At 38.7% G+C, this 19,416-nt stretch overlaps 1 protein-coding gene across 4 annotated transcripts in view; it reads right to left on the bottom strand.

Annotated features, from left to right (window-relative positions):
* YAP1 (Yes1 associated transcriptional regulator) overlaps positions 1-19,416 on the bottom strand; it is an 88,350-nt gene that overhangs the window by 66,335 nt on the left and 2,599 nt on the right. For all 4 annotated transcript variants that reach the window (XM_063148904.1, XM_063148907.1, XM_063148906.1 and 1 more), the window contains exon 2: positions 18,344-18,591. In XM_063148904.1, coding sequence (XP_063004974.1) covers positions 18,344-18,591 — 248 coding nt within the window. The remainder of the gene's footprint in view (positions 1-18,343; positions 18,592-19,416) is intronic.

Genomic DNA, 19,416 nt, shown 5'->3' with positions numbered 1-19,416 from the left:
CAGGTGACCCTTAATGAATGACAGAAAGGCTGTGGCACCATTTCCCACAGCATTCTCCTGGAGAAGCTAGGTGCTTGTGGCTTGCAGGGCTACATCGTTCACGGGATAAAAACTGCTGGGATGTCTGAGTCCAGAGAGGAATTGTGAATGGAGTCATGTCCAGCTGGTACACAGTCACAAGTGGGGGGAGCCCAAGGGCTCAGTATTGGAGCCAGCCCTGTTTAATGTCTTTTCTGATGATGTGGATTAGACGATCAAGTGTCCACTCAGCAAGTTCACAGATGACACCAAGTTGAGTGGGAGTGTCGATCTGCTGGTGGCTCTGCAGGGCAATCCGGACAGGCTGGATCAATGATGAAAGTTGGTCAATGCCAACTGTTGAGGTTCAACAAGGCCAAGGGCTGGATCCTGCACCTGGGTTATTGCAACCCCAGGCACTGCTACAGGCTGGGGAAAGTGGCTGGAAAATCACTCACTAGAAATGGACCTGGGGATGTTCATCAACAGCAGCTGAACATGATCCAGAGTGTGCCCAGGTGGCCCAGAAGGCCGATGGCATCCTGGCCTGGCTCAGCCAGGTGTGGCCAGCAGGAGCAGGGCAGGGACCGTCCCCCTGTGCCCAGCACTGCTGAGGCCACAGCTCCAATCCTGTGCTCAGTTCTGGGCCCCTCAGTGCCAGAGAGACATTGAGGGGCTGGAGCGTGTCCAGGGAAGGGCAGCGGAGCTGGGGAAGGGTCTGGAGCACAAGTGCTGTGAGGGGCAGCTGAGGGAGCTGGGGGCATTCAGCCTGGAGAAAAGGAGGCTCAGGGGGCCCTCAGCACTCTCTGCAGCTGCCTGACAGGAGGGTGTAGCTGGGGGAGTGGTTGTGGGGGGGGGTCTGGGTGTCAGTCTCTTCTCCCAGGTAACAAGGGACAGGACAAGATGAAATGGCCACATATTGATCCAGGGAGGTTTATGTTGGGTATCTGGAAAAATTTATTCACTGAAAGGGCTGTCAAACACTGGAACAGGCTGAACCTGAACCACTTCCAGGGAAGTGGTGGAATCACCATCCCCGGAGGTATTTAAAAGACATGGACACATGGCACTTTGTGATGGTGAACACAGCAGTGTCAGGTTAGCAATTGGGCTCCATGATCTCCTCCATTCCAACTTCAATGATTCCAGGATTAAAAGTCACTTGTAGATCAGTCATTAATTTAGCTCAATATGTTTCTTTTCACAGTAACTTTCTAATACCACCTGCACAAAACTTACACTGTTAAAAAACTAAGATTAATATTCTGTTCCCTCAATGAAAGTTAACTATAGTAACATTATTCATTTTTTGCAGATTTTGGATCCTGTTAATGGCTTGAACAGGCTGAAACTTGGTTGAGCACTTGTAGGCTCAAAAATCAACACTTATATGCAGTCACATAAATCCGTCTTCCTCCCAGCACTCCTCCAAAAACCCTCACTATTTCAGATCTTCCAGTTAGGCTAGAAGTTTTGGACTGTGATAAATTACAAGGAAACAGAACATTCTATACAAAGGCAACAAAATCTTATTTCAGCTTTATTAGTACATCATCTTTGATAGCACATATCATGTGAGCTAACAGCTCAATTCAATGTTCAAGTTTTTTAACTAAAGGAAAAGAAAAACCCCAAACCAAAAACCTCCAAACCACAAACCAAAAGCAAAAAAAAGAAAAAAAAAATCCAACCACAAAACCACCACACACCCTTTGCTGACTTCAGCTGAATTTAGTTCACACATCAATGTGTAACTGCAGCAAAGCCAAGTTTATGCATATTGTTAAAATAAAACCAATCTCAGACCTCAATGAATCAGCTACAGAACACATACTGGATCACAACAAAGCGCAATACTTATCAAGCATCAAAGTATGCCTTTTTTCTGGATTGTCCTTTTATTTTTAGTTGCCAGTCCTAATTAACTAAGATGTGTATTGATGAGATTGTGCCACCCTAGTCCAGTTTCAGTGAAGAAAGGTGGTAACTCTACATAGATGGCTGCAATAAACCTTGAAGTTTACAAGCCAGACAAACATGATTGCTAAAAACTCCTTCTCCCCAATATTTTTTGCTGTTTGCCAAGTTCATATTAAGCTAAATATTAATGCATGGGTTTATTTACTAAAAAGAAACCAAAACCACCATGAATGACCCCTAAAACCCCCATCGAAACTAAACAATTATACAAATTTATCTATACTATTTCCTTTGTCCCCCTCTGATATACCACATACTGGACCAGAAGACTAACATTTTCAGTCAGGCACCAAAGTACACAGTCTTACATCCTGTTTCAGGCTACTCCATTCAGTGAGACCTGTGATTCTATAAACAGAACAAGAATGCAAATTCCACAAACAGAAGATTATGATCACATACCTACAGGAGTGTACACAAGGGGGATTGGGGGTTTTTCATGGTTTTTGAACCAAATATCTCAAAATACAATTTAAAAAGTGAAATTTTGTACACTTTTTAAACTCACTTCTTGAGGATTGTAGTCAATCAACTTTCTGGATTTTATATTTATGATTGTTATATTTTTTGAGCATCACCATAGCTGAAATTATGTGCATAAAGATTAACAGAAAAACCTAAAGGGCCCCTTTTCTGGAGGTTCCTAAGAGAATCTAGATTCAAGACAGATAAGAATAAACATTATGTCTTATTACTCAATTATTCTTGCACACAGTGAACACACACACACACAGTGAACTTACTATGAAGAAGAGTATCAGAAGAAAACTGCTTAGAAGCTTTAGTCAAAAATTTACAAGTAACATTTCAATAAAGCCTTAAAATTTTATGTTATTTCTCCTGTACATATAGGTTTATGTTCACCCACCGGGAAGTTCATTAAAATATTGTTTGATTGCATCATAGGGTAAAAGAGTAAAAACAGCATCAGTTGAACCTAAGATATTTTTACTGCAGACAAAACAAAAGGACCAAATGCCCACTAAAGCAGCCCAGAGCAAGGCAATATAGAATTCACTAATTTGTCCACAGGAAATGTGATTTTGAATTGCAGAGACTAGTATTGACAGTAAATGTAAAAAATAAGCAAACTATACAACAAAAAACTAATCCACACTTCCCCCAAAAAACCGAAAACTAAAATCCATAACCTACCACACAACCAAGAAACTCCTCTAAACCCCAATCCCATTCAGTACATCCCAAGCATAAACAAAATACTTCACGGAATAGAGGCTTGTTTTGACAAAAAAGTACAACTAGATTCTGATGTCAGATGGAATGATGCCACATGCATCTATCTTTAGTTCCATCACTGATTTGCTTAATTAACTCTTGGGAAGCATCTACCTCACTTCCTCCTCTGAGCAGCCACACCATGACCTGGATAAGAGAATGAGTTTAGCTGAAAACATATAATCACAGAAAAAGCTGATATATGGCTTATAACATAACTCCACAACAACTATGCATAGCTTCAGCTACAAAACCCAGAAAGACTGTTTCAAACAAAATCTGTAAACAAAGCTTGCTTTCACTCTTCAAACTCCACCTCTTCTAACATCCTTAACCTCATTAGGCTCTGCTGTCTTCCTTACTCACATTCCATCTGCCATGACAAGTTCAACAACCGAAAGGGAAAAATTAAGACTGACTGTAGCACCAAGAACTGGGGAGTACCACTGCTGACAAAACACAATCCCTATGTACCAGTGTGATGAGCTCACATTACAGCCACACTCTGGAATCAGATGAGAAGTCAGCTCTTAAGACTCCTTTCCAAAATCAAACTACATTATAAGACATGTTTTCCCAATGGAAATAAGCTTCTCTCTGTTCTGTCTAGTTTCCTCTTCTCAGTTCTAGCTTACTCAGAAACCCATAATTATAGTACACCAAGAGTACAAATATACAGGATGATTTCATAGACAAGGAGCAATTTCTTCTATTTTGAATAGGATTCCCTGCTATTATGACTTAGCACTCACCATATACATTTAAGAAACCTTGTCATATACTGACTGAAATGTAATTACTGTATTACACATCCAGTAACCTGTCAGAGCTTCATGAAATTTAAAAGAAATTGCACAAATATGATCACAAACTGTAAGCAACAACCAAGAAAACTGATATATGTTAACCAGGTATTCCAGTAAGGCAGATCCCTGGATGAATTACTGACTACATACCACACTGTAGAGTACAGCACAGACATTTGGAGAACTTACTCAATGTAAGAAGGTTGTGGAATATCACAACACAGGACTAACTTAAGTAAATGAAACAGAGTGCAAAAATGTAGTAGGCTGACCCTGGTGGGTCACCAAGTGCCCACCAAAGCTGTGCTATCTCTCCCCTCCTCAGCTGGAGAGAAAATATAACAAAAGGCTCGTGGGCTGAGGTAAGGACAGGGAGAGATCACTCACCAGTTACAGTCACACACAAAACGTGATGCAGGGAAACAAGTTTAATTTATTGCCACTCAAACCAGAGTGGGATAATGAGAAATAAAAACAAAATCTAAAAGTCACCTTTACCCCACACCTCCTTCTCCCTGAGCTCAGTTTGACTTCTGATTTCTTTACTTTCTCCCCGACATCAGTGCAGGGGGCAGGGAATGGGAGCTGCCGTCAGTCCATCACACACTGTCTACTCAGGGGAAGGGCCCCTGCTCTAGTGTGGGGTCTCTCCCATGGGATGCAGCCCTTCACTAACAGCTCCAACATGAGATCTACCCATAGGCTGCAGACTGCTCCTGTCTGGGTCCTCCCCACAGCATGGGGCTCCCTTCAGGAACAGGCTGCTCCAGTGTGGATGCCCCATGGGCTCACAAGTCCAGCCAGCAAACCTGCTCCAGTATAGGCTTCTTTCTCCATGCTGCCACAGGTGCTGCCAAAAGCCTGTTACAGTGTGGGCTTCCCGCGGGGTCACAGCCTCCTTCAGGCACCCTCTTGGTCTGGCATGTGGTCCTGCAGGGGATGCAGGTGAATCTCTGCATCCCCATGGACTCCAGGGGCTGCAGGAGCACAGCTGCCTCACCATGGGCTGCAGCAGGAGCTGCAGGGGAATCTTGCCTCCAGAGGCTGGAGCACCCCCTGCCCCTCCTTCTGCACTGACCTTAGTGTATACAGGGCTGTTCCTCTCACATACTCTCACTCCTCTCTTCAGCTATTGCTGTTCTGCAGCAGTATTTTTCCCTTCTTCTTAAATACATTATTCCAGAAGAACTACCTCTGTCACTGATGGCCTTGGCCTTTGCCAGCTTCTTAGAGCCAGATGGCAGTGGCCCTGTGAGACATGGAGGAAGCTTCTAGTAACTTCTCAAAGAAATCATCGCTATAGCCCCCCCCACTATCAAAAGCCTGCTATGCAAACCCAGTATAGCAGCTTCCTTAATTGCTTCTTTTTTTTAATCATAAGATGATTCCATCAAAAGAATAAACTTTGTTTTGGGTAATAGAGAAACTTCAGCCTCTTTACAAAATCACTGTGTCCATCAGGAGCTACATTAGATATTTTGCTGTTCTGCAGAAAAAATATCTTATGGAGGATCATTTTAATAGGAGGAAGGGAGGATGTGGTATCTCCAGCCTTGGATGTTTTCCAGACTTGGCTCAACAGGTCACTTCTGACCTGATTAAGCTTTAGCAACATTTGTGTGCTTTCAGCAGAATGGTTGGAGGGATGACCAACCTCCACTAAGTACTAGGTTAGATAGATAATACTAATTACACTAATGGCTATGGTTGTGAACTTCAGGAGGAAAACAGAGAAAAAACCCAAACCATGTCTAGATTACTTGTTGATTCATGATTCTTTGTACTTCCAGTCAACTTAAGAGCCAAACAGTGCTGAGCTGTCCATGCAGAATAAATCAACCTTTACTGCTGTGAGAAGAAAGCTTCCCCTGAGCTAATTACTCAGGTGTTTTCCAGACTCAAAAAACTGTCTCTTATTCTTTATTTACTAATTGCTACATTTGAAACAACATATTCGAATCACAAAATCAGTTACAGATGGTTGACAATCTTTAAAGAAATCACAACTCTGAAGAGCCAAATACTTCTCTTTTGGTTACTGAACTGTTGTGCCATGCAGACATACTGCATAGCACATACTGTATGACAGAGCAAAATATGGTATAAGCATCTGGCATTCCGATACTAGGAAGTAAAGCATGGTATTTGCAGAAAATATAGTAGAATATCAAATGACAGTTTCAAAGCATGGTTGACACTGACATTGTTCAGCATCACTGAAATTGAGTATATGAAGAAACATAAGCCATCTTCCAAATACACTGCCACTGCTCACTTCTTTAATCACATTTCCATTCAATTCAAGACCTACATACACTGAGTAGGTTCAGTAAATCTAGTAGATCATTTAGTACATGTGTCCCATCATCCACAAAGTATTTTGTTCTAGAAATGGATCTTGCTTGGGTATTTTAAAGCACATACACATCATTTTATCAAACCAGCATAGTTCCATTTGGAGGAAGCAGCTCCCAAATACCAGCCAGACACAAGTGCAGATGACCTTTCTCTTTCAAGGTGAATGCACCAACGGAAGTATTTGCATCCCAGCGTTTATACAGACGGCTCCCCTTCTGCAGACACAGCAATCACAGTGGGCTTCACAAGTAATCACAGCTTCAGAAACAAATGACTACACAATCTAATTAGGAACAGCAAGTATTGTTGGTTTTTATTAAAACAAACAAAAAGCACAGGACGCAGATAGGTCCTGATATGACACGAAGAAACATACCAGTAAGAAACTATAAAGCAAGCACACAGCACGAGGAAGGAGGAATCAGCAGCTCTTGCACCAGAGATGGGACTCTTGCTAACTTCCACAGGGGCCTATACACCAGAATCCAGCCAAAAGAAAGCAGCTGCAGCACCATAGTTCCCCAATGATACAAATTTACTTTTGGTCAACTGCTAACTGCAAAGAACTGGGGAGAAAAAACAGGTATGTAGAGTAAAAGGACAAATGGGTACTTTTTAGATGGAAGGCTCAGAATGGTGAATGCTGGAAAACATCCCTAACCATTCACTTGAAAAATAACAAACTAGAAAATGCATGAGTTCAGGATATGAAAAAAAAAGGATGGCAGGGTTAACTGAAAAAAATGCTTCTATTCCAGGAAGATCCCGCAGATCTTCAAATTTCAAAAGAAGTAGTTTCCAGAGAAAAAGACAGCAATCTTGAATAGAACTAGAAATATGTACCAACTGTTCATTGTCACATTTAAAGTAAGAACTGAGCACCACTGAATGCAACTAATGGGGGCCAAGCTTAGTAGAGATGGAAGGTGTTTTCTTCAAGCAGTGGACAGACAACCAGTGAGACAGACTCCCTGCCAAAGCAAGCAGCCAGTGCTAAAGGGGGCTTCAGGCACAGACAACACAAGTCTTGGAGGACAGTTGGAAGCCAGCAGAGTTCTCAGAGAAGAGTATTTGCTAGAAGAGCAAAGAGATATGCTTGTCCTGCTTAGTCTTTGCAAGGAATTTGCTCCTGACCACTACTAGCAACAGGACAGTTACCTGGACAGGCACCTGGACTCGGTTTGTATAAATGAGGGAGCTTTCAAGTGATGCTGTTAACAAGCTCTCTTACAAAAGCAATGTCAGAAGGGCCCAGCAGTCACTAAGTTTTAAAACTGAACATCTTGAACATCTCAAACACCTCAAGAACAGCAAGAAGAGACTTAGGGAGAACAACATAGCTACTTCTACTGCATCCCTACTGCCAGTACTGCTAGTTTTTATCTCCAATTCTATCACGTATCATCTTCTGATTTTTTTCCTTCACCTGATAATTTTAAGTATAGTTTAGATGTGTTATTCAGAAAGATACCTCTATTATAAACAACACAACACGATCATCTGATTCTGCATTGCAGCCTTGCTGTAAGATTCACCTAATCTAAAATGCTGGGCATCAACACAAGCTAAAGAGCCTAATAGATTTGACAAATAAATGTTTTCTTCTTCAGCAGAAATATGCCTCAAATGGTATGCAAGATTTATACTAACCTAAATGAAAACCTACTAGTCTTAATGAAGTGCAAATGAAAGGACTGTGGTATAAAGTACAGTGTGACAGCACCAGCTGCTACTGCACTGCAGGCTGTATATATTAATTTAATATAACTCTTTGGTGTTTGCTTACAATTTGCATCTTCTTTACTCTTCTGCAGCTTGAAGAACAGACAAGATTTTTAGCTGGCAGTCAAGAACTGAACTGCATCCTATACAAGAGAAGAACACCTTTTATCAAAAGTGTATCTTGCAGTTTGACTAGATGAAGAGACACAGTACGTGCATAAATACCTGCACACAGTAGTTGAGGCTGGAAAGTTTTAATCAACAGTGGGCACGTAACTGAATGGTAGCACTCAGTTTTTATATACTTCAGTAAAATATTCTAAGGTCTCATAAGTTCACGTCCCAGCTGCAGGTAAGGGCTATAATGATTAAATATATTTATCAGGAAAAATCAGAAAGAAGTCATATAAGCTAGTTGAGAAGAAAAAGCACCAGGCATCAGCAAAACTGTAGGTCTACTTATACCTTCACCTTTATCTCTCACATAAAGAATTTTACAAAGTTATAGGAAAATTATGCAAAGATCCTGCATCCAAATTATGGCAAAGTAAAAAGCATCAACACCAGAATCTGCTGTATTTCAAATAAATTCCATACAAACACGAATGCACAGAACAAGAACTGAACTGTTTCTTGCAAATATAAAAGACTCCTTCCCATAAACTGATTTATATAAATTCTATCCATGACAAAAGCCAGAAATTTTCACTTTATTGCCACTACCTCAATTATTTGGTAAGTTACTTGTTACCTTAGCTTGGAAACCACTTAAAATCCCCCTTAGGTTTCAGAGAGCAAGCATTTTGAGGCCATTTTTAAAAGGTCAAGTTTGCCACAGACAGGAGCCTACACTTCAACAAGACTGCAGGGCAAAGGAATCAGTTACAGTTCATCCACAATCTCTGAGTTGCTCACCATCACAGTATACACAGGATTCCAACTGTAGCTGTCAGCAAAAGCTACACAAATAGTTGCACCAGAAGAAAACAAAAGCATCCCCCTTCTGCTCCCCTGCTCCCTACTCCAACACAACACTAAAATGGAAAGTTGGAAAATGGGTACCACAAGGATGAGGCTGATTGACTGATTCTTTTTTCCTGGATATATTACCACATAAAACTGAAATTTAATTCATTAAGAAAACAATGAACTCTCCAACTTCCTCAACAAATTCGCATAACTCAAAGCTGATCATGTCAGGACCCGTCTGACAGAGTAATAAAAAATGGGGACAACTTTGAATTGCAAACAATTTTTAAAAGCATGCAATTAAGACTTCCTTTGACCTTGTTAACAAGGATGCTAAAATGTTAATTCTTAACTAACTGTTTATGCTAAAGTCTGTTTCACATTTTCTCTTCCTTATGCCTAACCAATGTCTAAATTACCAGGATATTGCTAAAAATCCAATAGATCTCTTTCCTGTTATTAGTCATTACAGGAAAAATAAAGACAAAGCCAAACCCTCACAATCATAATGATTAACAGTTCTAATGCTACCAATCTGGAAATTCCTGCCCTCTGTTACTTACTAATTATTTGGTCCCAAAATCTTAGGTCTGCTTAGTTTTAGAATTAAAATCTCATAAAAAGTGAAAACATGAAATACCAGTTATGAAAGAGAATGCTTACTTCAGTTCAAATGTTATACTCACTGGCCAAAAGTAAGTGATATACATGGTCAGAAATTAAGTGTGCAAGTGTTTAGAGGCCAAAGGTATAAAAATAAAGCACAGGTGCATGCTGATGATAACATAATTCTGTCAAAAGCAGCATAACAAAAAGCTCTCAAAAATCTATCCACACATAAACTAGCACACAGGCAATTTTAGCTTAGTCAGGTACTTGTGTACAAATCCATGTAACCACAGAATCTGCTATTAACTGTTTTCATTGAAAACTGGAAATATTTAAAATATTTCACTGTTAAAAGAGTACAATTCATCATGACCCAAAAACCATCACTGAAGTCAATGGACACCTAAAATCCAGTTACAGCACAGTATTACTTTTTTCTGCAAATATGTTTTTCTTATATTTATAAAAAACAGTCTCTAAAGATGACATAGAAGACACTTCAAAGCAACTTTGTCACAGCCTTTAATACATCAGATGATACCTTTTTAAGGATATATATTTCATATCCTTGACTCATGCAAAGCTGGCTGCTCTGAGAGTGATAAAAATTTTGTAAATAAAAATCACTACTGAATTATTTGTTCATTGGACATTTAGGTCTATTAATCATATCAACTACACCAACAGCAACACAGGAAGAAATTTCTCTTTTACTGTATTTTTCACCATTCTAAAGAGACTACATGAAATGCTGCAATCACAGTAATTGCAGAGGACTTGGCAACCAAGCTTTTCAAGTAAGTACAACGAATTAGAAAAAATAACTGAGAAGTAAGATCCAAAAAGAAAATATACCTGTTAGTTGCATTTATTTCCTTTAATCAAAAAATTCAATTTTGCCTTCAAACCCATGATTCTCTCCTTTCAGATGCTTTATTCAACCATAGATGTCTAACTTGATAACATATCCAGTAAAAACAAAAAAGTTAACTTGCAACAAGGGAATCAGAAAGGTAAGGCAACCTTGAAGCTGTAACACAGTTTAAAACAAATCTGTGTAGTGCAGACAGAATTCCAACAAAGCTCTCAGCAAATCAGAACTCACTGGAGATAAACTAGCAATAGTTAATGACTTTTACTTGACTTTCCTATAAAACAATTCAGCATTAAAAAACCTGGCTTCACAACCTCGGTGTAATAATCAGTAACTACACTGAACCCCTAACACTGATCTAAGTTACCAAACAGCATGTCAGAGACTCAACAAAAGAGATCTGGTCTTTCACTGTGATGCAGCAAAGCCTCGTTAGCAAAATTAAAGCAAAGTCCAAGACTGTTTTCAAGACAGCTTCGTCTCCTTAGCAACTGACATGACCGACAGGCAGCACACTGGTAAAAGTCTTACTTTACAAGGCAGCTTTGTATTATTACTTTGACTTAACCAGTAATTTAGAATACTTGCCTGAAACACTGCCTGAAGTAACTTAGCTAAAAGCCAAATAAAACAGCAACAGAGTGAATCCCAGAAAACAGACTCCAAGAAGCACTTCAGGAGGCCATGAAACAGCGACACAGCTTAGTCACGCCTTACAAAAACTTTAGTTCTCCAAATAAAACTCCAGTTTTATTTAGCAAAAAACAACTATGAGGTACCGTTTTCATATTAAAACCAAATTTCCCCCATGCTGTAAATGCCCATTCAAATGCTTAACAAAAAATACAGTTCATCTGGTAAATTTCCCGAAAGAGCCTGACATCAAAATCAGGTTCAGCAAACTGTTTGGGGGACAGTGTCCAGCCAGTACCTGGCACTATCTATTAACATTCCAATACAACATTCCTCCAAGAATTTTTTCACATCATGCTAACCCCCCCATGCTGTTAAATTCCCCCTAGACACAATTCAGCCATTCTCTGAGGCCAACTACGGGCACCTACCAGAGGACTGCTACTCACAGAAATCTACCATAAATTTCCTGCATTCAAGCAAGTGAAATTTTCTTTATAATTTACATGAGAAACTGAGTCAGGTAAATAACAGCATTTACATAATCACTCACAGCTTGTTGTCATGGGGAGAGGGAAAAATAAAAAGAAAAAAACACACCTTAAAAAAGGAATATTTACTCAAATAGCAAAAGACAGCAAGTTCCACCCACCATTATTGAGTTTTACTGCATAAGTATATGAGAAGTGTACAAACAATAAATGCAAGTATGTTGGAATACATAAAAACACAAGGACACAAATTATATGAGAACTGAGCAGCTATCAGTTTTAAAAGGTTAAACTAAATTTAATTACATCATCTGCATTTGTTTCCAGCTATGAAGATAAACACATGCAGTGCTCTGGCCACATATAAAAAGACGACGAACATCCCTAGGTTTTGGATGACAGATCTCTGTTGCTGTTTACCACATTTTTGTTTTTCTTTTCTTTGGTTGGTTGCAGAGCAGAGGTGTCTAGTCTTGATTAAGATTGCCTGTAACTAAGACTAGTTTTAACAGTTAATCTTGTACCTCAGCCCTGAGCAACACCTCCTGCTGTCCTGGGCATCACCAGCTTAAGCGCCTGCATCCAGTGCTTACATTCCATATGGGAAAATGTGTCTTTGACAGCAACAAGAACTCTGCTTTACTTTTACACGTGATTAATTTAGGTCCTGATGTTAAATATTTCAGCACTCTCAGTGCTAATAAGTTACTTTCTCTGAGGGCTTAATCTAAAACCAGACAGAATGAAAAATCCAATTTGCTTGCTGTGTCAGCTTTTAAAAATTTGCAGCTGTTGTGTCACAATTGCAGGGGGAAACTGAGCAAAGTATAAATGGTGGCTTTATGTCTTGAATTTTAAAGCTACTGTTATTTTTTCATTTCCAGAAGGAGAAAGATAAGAGATTAAGAGATGAATCTTTTAAAAGTTGGTATGATTTTACCCAAACATGCCACCGATCAGTTCAACAGCATTTACATATTGGAAGCTTCTTGCAAAAATATGATGTAGTAGTGCTCTTACCTCATGGGAATTTTCAAATTAAGATGCTTTTATTATTTTACTGCTTTCTATCAAGCAGGAATTTCCATCATGTAACTGAAGGGTTAAGACTACCTTGTGCTACAAGCCAGATGACTACTAAAAACCCCACTACTGTAATTCTTTGCCATCTTCTGCATACAGGAAAAAAAAGGCAAAAGGATAAAAATCCAGAAGACACTCATCTTGTTTTATATCAAATTCTTGTTTGTCTTTAGAAGTCAAGACCTCAGAAAACAGAAGTAGTTCCACAGCAGTGCAATTATACTCATAGAGCTTAATGCTACAATTCTAACTCAAATTTAACCAGAAGAAATATTTAATATGTAAAATTGCAGAAGTATCTTTCTGTAAATATGAAATTCTGATTAAACCTGTATTCAAATACTCTTCTTATTACTAATCAGAGATACTTTAGTACTTTAATTATAAAAGACTGGTTAAGACTTAGTCACAATTACAGCTTTCACCACAATAAAAAATTTTCAGATAAACAGTAAGATAAAACTGATTTCAAATTTGATTCAGGAGATAGGAAAGCAGTGCTACAAAGCAGTACAAGATACCTAAAGCACATAATCCCAAAATCACATACTACAACGCACAAAGACTATTTTTATGAGAGATATGTGAAAGACAAGAAGTCCTGGGAAGAAGAAAGGTTCAGATCAACAACTAATTAAAAAGAAATCTTAAGAAAGGATTTAATAATTAACTTCCAACCAGGTGCCACAGATGCTGTATTTTCCCCAGTTCTATGTTCTTCTGAAGATAATAAATGTCAATATGCTTATAAATTAAAAATACCCTATTTATGAAAACCATGAGATATGTTTTTGGTTTACCGGAAATCATATCTCAAGTGCTTTTTGGAACAGTCTAATAAAATCACCATGGTACAGCAGGGTACTACTGAATGCATGGATAACGTTGTTTCACCAAACAGAAGGAAATGTGTGCCACTGCTTTCACTGATGCCCAGTCTCAGTGCTAACACAAATGAGGCACATTTGCCCTTATTCTTCCTCAGCCCTTTCAAAGGTATTGAAATGTTCAGTAGAACTGCGAATTTGAAAAAAATGGTCTTATTTTCTTTCATAGGACTCTTCAAAGTAAGAGGCAGAAGGAAGAATACACACGTCGCAGTACTGTGACTGCCGTCCCTTAAATTGGCAAAAACATACCACAGCAAGCTTTCCTTTGAAAGTGTTTTAACTAATGTTTTTCCTTGATACTAATGGTACTTGTGACACTAATTTCACTGTGTCGAAATGTTCTGAAACTGACAGTGCCCCCAGTACCATTTTTTCATGGATTATCTAGGGAGATCTTTGATCTTTTGAGTATTCTCTTAAACAGTCAAATCATCAATATAAAAATGCAACTGACTTGACATATTACAAATAGAATTTAGCAACCAAAGATCTTCAAAAGCAGAGAAGCCCATCAAAAGCAGTGGCTACAGTTTTGGCTTCCAATAATGTTGCTATTTTACTGACCAGCTTGCTTGAACTATAGAACTACAAGCATAAATCATATTGATGACTCTGAATATGCACTTCACTAAATTAAGGTATTCAATAAAATATGCAGCAGTGGCTGCCACTTTTCCAATGAACACCTTTTGTCCTTGAAAACTAGGATTACTTTGGTGGGGTGGGAAGACCAAGGGGAGCAGAGGATATTGGCGTAGTGGGTAGTACCAGTCAAGGGTAAAAACAGGATGCAAGAGAAATTTATCATCACTGGATATTTTTTATGTGTGGCACAAGGAAATTTTAAAAAGACAAAACCAAAAATCATAGCAACAAACTTCCTTGTTGTCTTAACACTAGTTGGTTTTGTAACACCCAAAACCATACCTCCATATGGAGCACATGAGAAATGTGTAACAGTAATCTTTTTTTCTGCCAGATGGATAAACACCTCAAACACACCCACAAATACTAATGAAAACCACCTTGGCCTCCTTCAGGAAGTCATTCAACACTTCACAGAAAAAATAGGAAGTTGTTGATAAACTGCTTGCAAGAACTACTTCCTGTAGGAAAAATAATTACGAGACTTGTTTGCTGGACAATCAGTTAACTTTTCCTCACACTACAACAACAGAAGAAGTATTACACAAGCTCTGTAAGAATTAAGAGCATAACTCTAATTTAAAATGATCCAAGAGTAATTCTAAAACTGAGCAAAATTTGTTTATTCTTTCTGCAAACTGCTGTCTGCTATTCCCATTGCACATTATCTTTTGCCTCGAGAGCGATTCCCTATCTTTCTGCACAGTTCACCGAAATGTCAAGCAGCAGCTGGCTAACAGGAAGTGGTTAAAAAGCAATGCAATTGACATCACCACACAAACCAAGCTCGGCTTCTTTACTGTATGTTTAAGAATGGGCTACATCAGTGAGAGATGACTCAGATGTGACCACTTACTAACCAGCAAGTCTTAACTTATGAGCTCCACTGAAGGAGCAGTATCACCAAAAAATAGTTTTACCAGCTGTACAGTTAGCAGGCCTTAACCCACTGCTCAAAATCATCACTAAGGGAAAATGAAACTCAGCATTACTACCCATAACAGTGAGATGAATGCTAATAAGTGGAATTCTGGGAAATCATATGTTGGGCATTCATACATAAGGGGGTCCATTTATCCAGATTATTGTCTAATTTACAAGAGTAGTTCTGGTTCAAACCATACAGTACTGCCCTCACCTTCTTTAATGTGCATGGCTACATGGGGTGTATATATAAAATATCTGGCCAAACAACTCTGTGCATCTATCTCTATAAATACACATACAAACAGATAATTAAGTATTTTCTCTCCCATATACACTATTTTCATTTCTTTGCACAAATTACTGTGTTTGCAGTGCTTGACCCACTGATTAGTGGAAGTGACTGTAATTCCAGAGTGTATTAAGTATGGTACTCAACTTTGTACTATTGTCTTTGTACTGTAGCATATTATGATAACTATAACCATAGGGCTTACTGACATCTGGAAAGAATCTAATTTACCTATTCTGCAAAGATGTTTCTAGAGCCTGATTACCAGACTGTTCACGGAGCAAGTGGAAACAAGGAGTGATGCAGCCAATGAAGAAAAAAAGCTGAATACTTGAAGAGACACTAAAAATCTGCATATGGTAGAAGGAACCACATTAAAGGTGATTTAGAATCAGAAATCTTAGTACACACATTTTGAGCAAATGTTTAAGGTATAACCAGGCAAGATGAGAGCTTTACCAGGCTTGTAGGTGTGAACTAGAACTTACCACTCATCACTGAAAAGAACCTTTAGTATAAAACTTGCTACTCAAAACTAGTCTTAAATTTCTTTGGGCTTCCTATACATACAGAGCAAACATTGTGCTAGTACTTTAAATGCTTTTTACAAATCTCAAAAAACTCCAATGAAGTTGGTGGATCTTACCTGCATATAGTATTAAGCAAGCTTTTATGAACAAATGTTCTTCAAGTGTGAACAGAGCTGTCCTCATTAGACTCTCCCATACCAAAGTATCACCCAAGGAAAGCCAAAAGGAAACAGCCCATTACACTGTTTAAAATCTCCCGAGGTCAGCATGTGACCCAGCAGGGAGAGGTTCAAAAAGCACAGCCTTTATTTTTTTTCCTAACAACCTGGTTTGTTTCCACTCCTTTCCCCTTCAAGACACATCCTTCACAGCTAGCAGCTCTTTCAATCATTTACTTTGGATGTCTGCTTGAGAACAAACGATCTTGCTCATGCAGATGAGTTTGCCAGACTTATGTGTACTTTCCAGTCTCAGGCTCTTTATTGTTCTTGCTGAAACCTGACCCTTTGAAATGGATATCAGGACACCAAGAAAGGACAAAAAAACTTGCAAAAGAAAAAGGAAAGATTTTTGTGGTAATAATCAAACTGCAGAAAAAGCTTTCCAAGAATAAATCTTTCAGTCTAATCACCTGAACAAGCACAATTAAAAAATTCATTAGAAGAGCAGGAAGACATTTTTTGTCTCTTAAACTCTTTCATCTTCTGTAAAATTGACAGCGCTATCAAGAACAAACACTTGTGGCAGTAAAACTTTAAAATCAAATATCTATTTTTCATGCTTCATAAGGTGCTCTTTAAGAGCTCTCACTAACACAGTCAAAACAAAAGTTTGCTTTTCATTTCAAAACTCATTCTGTTCTTTTCTCAAGGTTCAATGAGCTACACTTCTCAAATGGCATAAATTACACAGTTCAAAAAAACCTCCTTGTGCCTGCTGAAGAGCTCATATTCTAGAGCACACTGATCTGTTAAACTTCACCAAAGAAAATATCACATCTTCAAGATCTATAGCTAATGCTTATTTTCACATTTCTAATAGAGAATGACTGTGTTCAAAAGGGAACCTCCAGGCTCAAAAAATTTCAGACAACTACTGCACCCTCTTTCTGGTTGAAAAAGAAAAGGCTAATTTCTCTGTACGGAAATACCACAGCTACACGAACAAGAAACATTTTTAAGAAGTTCTGCAAGTTCAATTTTCATTGCAGACAATGTAAATTTGTTATTGTTTTTGAAGCTACAAGCTCAACTATTTCAATCAGATGCAGGCATTAATCACAGGGTTTGAGATGGAAAGGTAGTAATAAATACATGTTTCTTGGCTGAAACAAGTTTGCCATAAGTAACACTGTGTTACCTCTTGCCACCCTGCAAATGACATACAATGGGTTATTTAGAGACTTGCTGTTAAATAAAAAGTTCAAAGTACAGTCAAAGTATTTGAGGGCAAGTTATGGTCTTGGTGGGCACATTTTCAGAATGAAGGACAAGTCCCTGCTGTTTTCGAAAACTGCACAGAATAAAAGAAAGTCATTCCTGATGGACTGGGTGTCAAATGGATGGCACATCTAACTGTCTTCAGCTATGGAAAAGGTGATACTAATTCCAGTGTGTGGAAAAGATACAGCTCTAGGAACATGAAACAATGTTAGAAATTCTGAAATTTCCTCTTCATTGCCAGGAATGTAGATGAGTTAATTTACAAACACAAATACAGTAATCAAACAGATATGTTAATTACCTCAGGAAGAGAGAGTAGGCAAAAAACATTTTGGTTGTGTATTTAAACAATTGTCTTTAATCAAAATATTAGAAGTCCTGACATACTGTCACTACAATACTCTCTAAAGTTAACTCTGTATTTTTACATCTGCATTATTAAAATGAAGTAAAATGTATCTTGACCTGCATGACAACTCTGAAAATATTCAGCAAATCCAAAAGTCTCATTGTTCAAGAACGACTACGCTAATTTCACTGATTTTTTTAGTACACAATATAATGGATAACATTCTTTAGATAAGATTAAGATAGGACAAATATGCATAGAGTACCATACAGTTTTCAGAAACAGCAGAGTTGATATGTGAGAAATACTGAAGTGGTAGGGTCCCCTATTTAAAATCACAAGCATGTTTTTAAAAATACATATTCTAAACACAATGAAATTTACTGACATTCTAAGATGGTAAAAACGTATATATCCCAACAAAAAAAAAAAAAAAAAAAAAAAAAAAAAAAGAGCCAGAGATACAGCTAATTGAAAAGAAATTTTACTTACTTAAGAAAGTATCTCTGTCCAGATGGTGTCTTAGCCATCTCCCAGCCTGGTGGCAAAGGTACATCATCAGGGATCTCAAAAGAAGACTGGCGGAGGTGTTGAGAAGATGGAGCTCCAGGCCCAGTCACTACTCCAGAGGGTGTAAGTGTCCCTGGAGAAACAGCTCCCAGCTGCAGTGATGCTGGAGAGGAATGAGCTCGGACATGCTGTGGGGTCAGGGCTCCTGCTGTCCCGGCATCAGTGCTGGCCTGCCAGGAGTGAAATTATTTTTATTAAGATTCCTATATTTCAGTAGAAGTGCAGCTGTCAGAAGACATTTCGCTTTAAAGGAACATTTCAGGAGAGATTCACAGCTCAGGTTGTTTTAAAGTTCTGCTTGTTTGCCAGTTGTAACTGTTCAAGCAAGCCTCCATGCAGTTTGGTTAAAAACCCCTGTGCAAGTCAAGAAATATTAAGTGTACATGTTGAGAGCCCTGAGTTTTATTTTGAAACTAAAGTTCTTTCTCCTCAGCACAGGGTTAAGAACAAACCTGCCTGCAGTCAGCAGATCTCGTCCAGTGCACTGAGTGGTTTGTGACTGGACTGCGCCCACTCCCTACCATCACACCCACTTTCTGCTGGAGGAGTTAATTTCCCACTCTCCTTTGCAAGTGGGGGTGTGGGGATTCAAGCAGATGCACACACCACACACCATCCCACCCCCAGACCATAGGGGTTTAAAAGATCACACAAAGAGAAAAGCAATAGTGAAATGCCAACTGGCAGCAGCCAGTTCCAATGGAGGAAGACTCATTAATTCAACCATTAAAAAAACCTAAACAAGAAGACTGAACATAACATTTCCTAATAACTAGAACTTTTGAGGGTACAAAGAGTCTGTCCATGCTTTATCCAAAGCAAAGATTCAGCAAACAGTTGAACCAGTCAACCAGAAATGACTCACAAACCCATTCACCGGAGTCACCACTCATAAGTACACAGAAAGTCCTTGCCAGTACTAAATGCACATCCAACATAGAAAAGGCAGCTGTGAAAACCTGATTAAAGTAAAATTTGCTTTAAAAAATATATTT

The sequence above is a fragment of the Melospiza melodia genome, chromosome 2, assembly GCF_035770615.1.
Source record: "Melospiza melodia melodia isolate bMelMel2 chromosome 2, bMelMel2.pri, whole genome shotgun sequence".
NCBI classification, from domain to species: domain Eukaryota; kingdom Metazoa; phylum Chordata; class Aves; order Passeriformes; family Passerellidae; genus Melospiza; species Melospiza melodia.
Note: the sequence above shows the minus strand (reverse complement) of the source record. Positions and strands in the feature narration are given on the sequence as shown.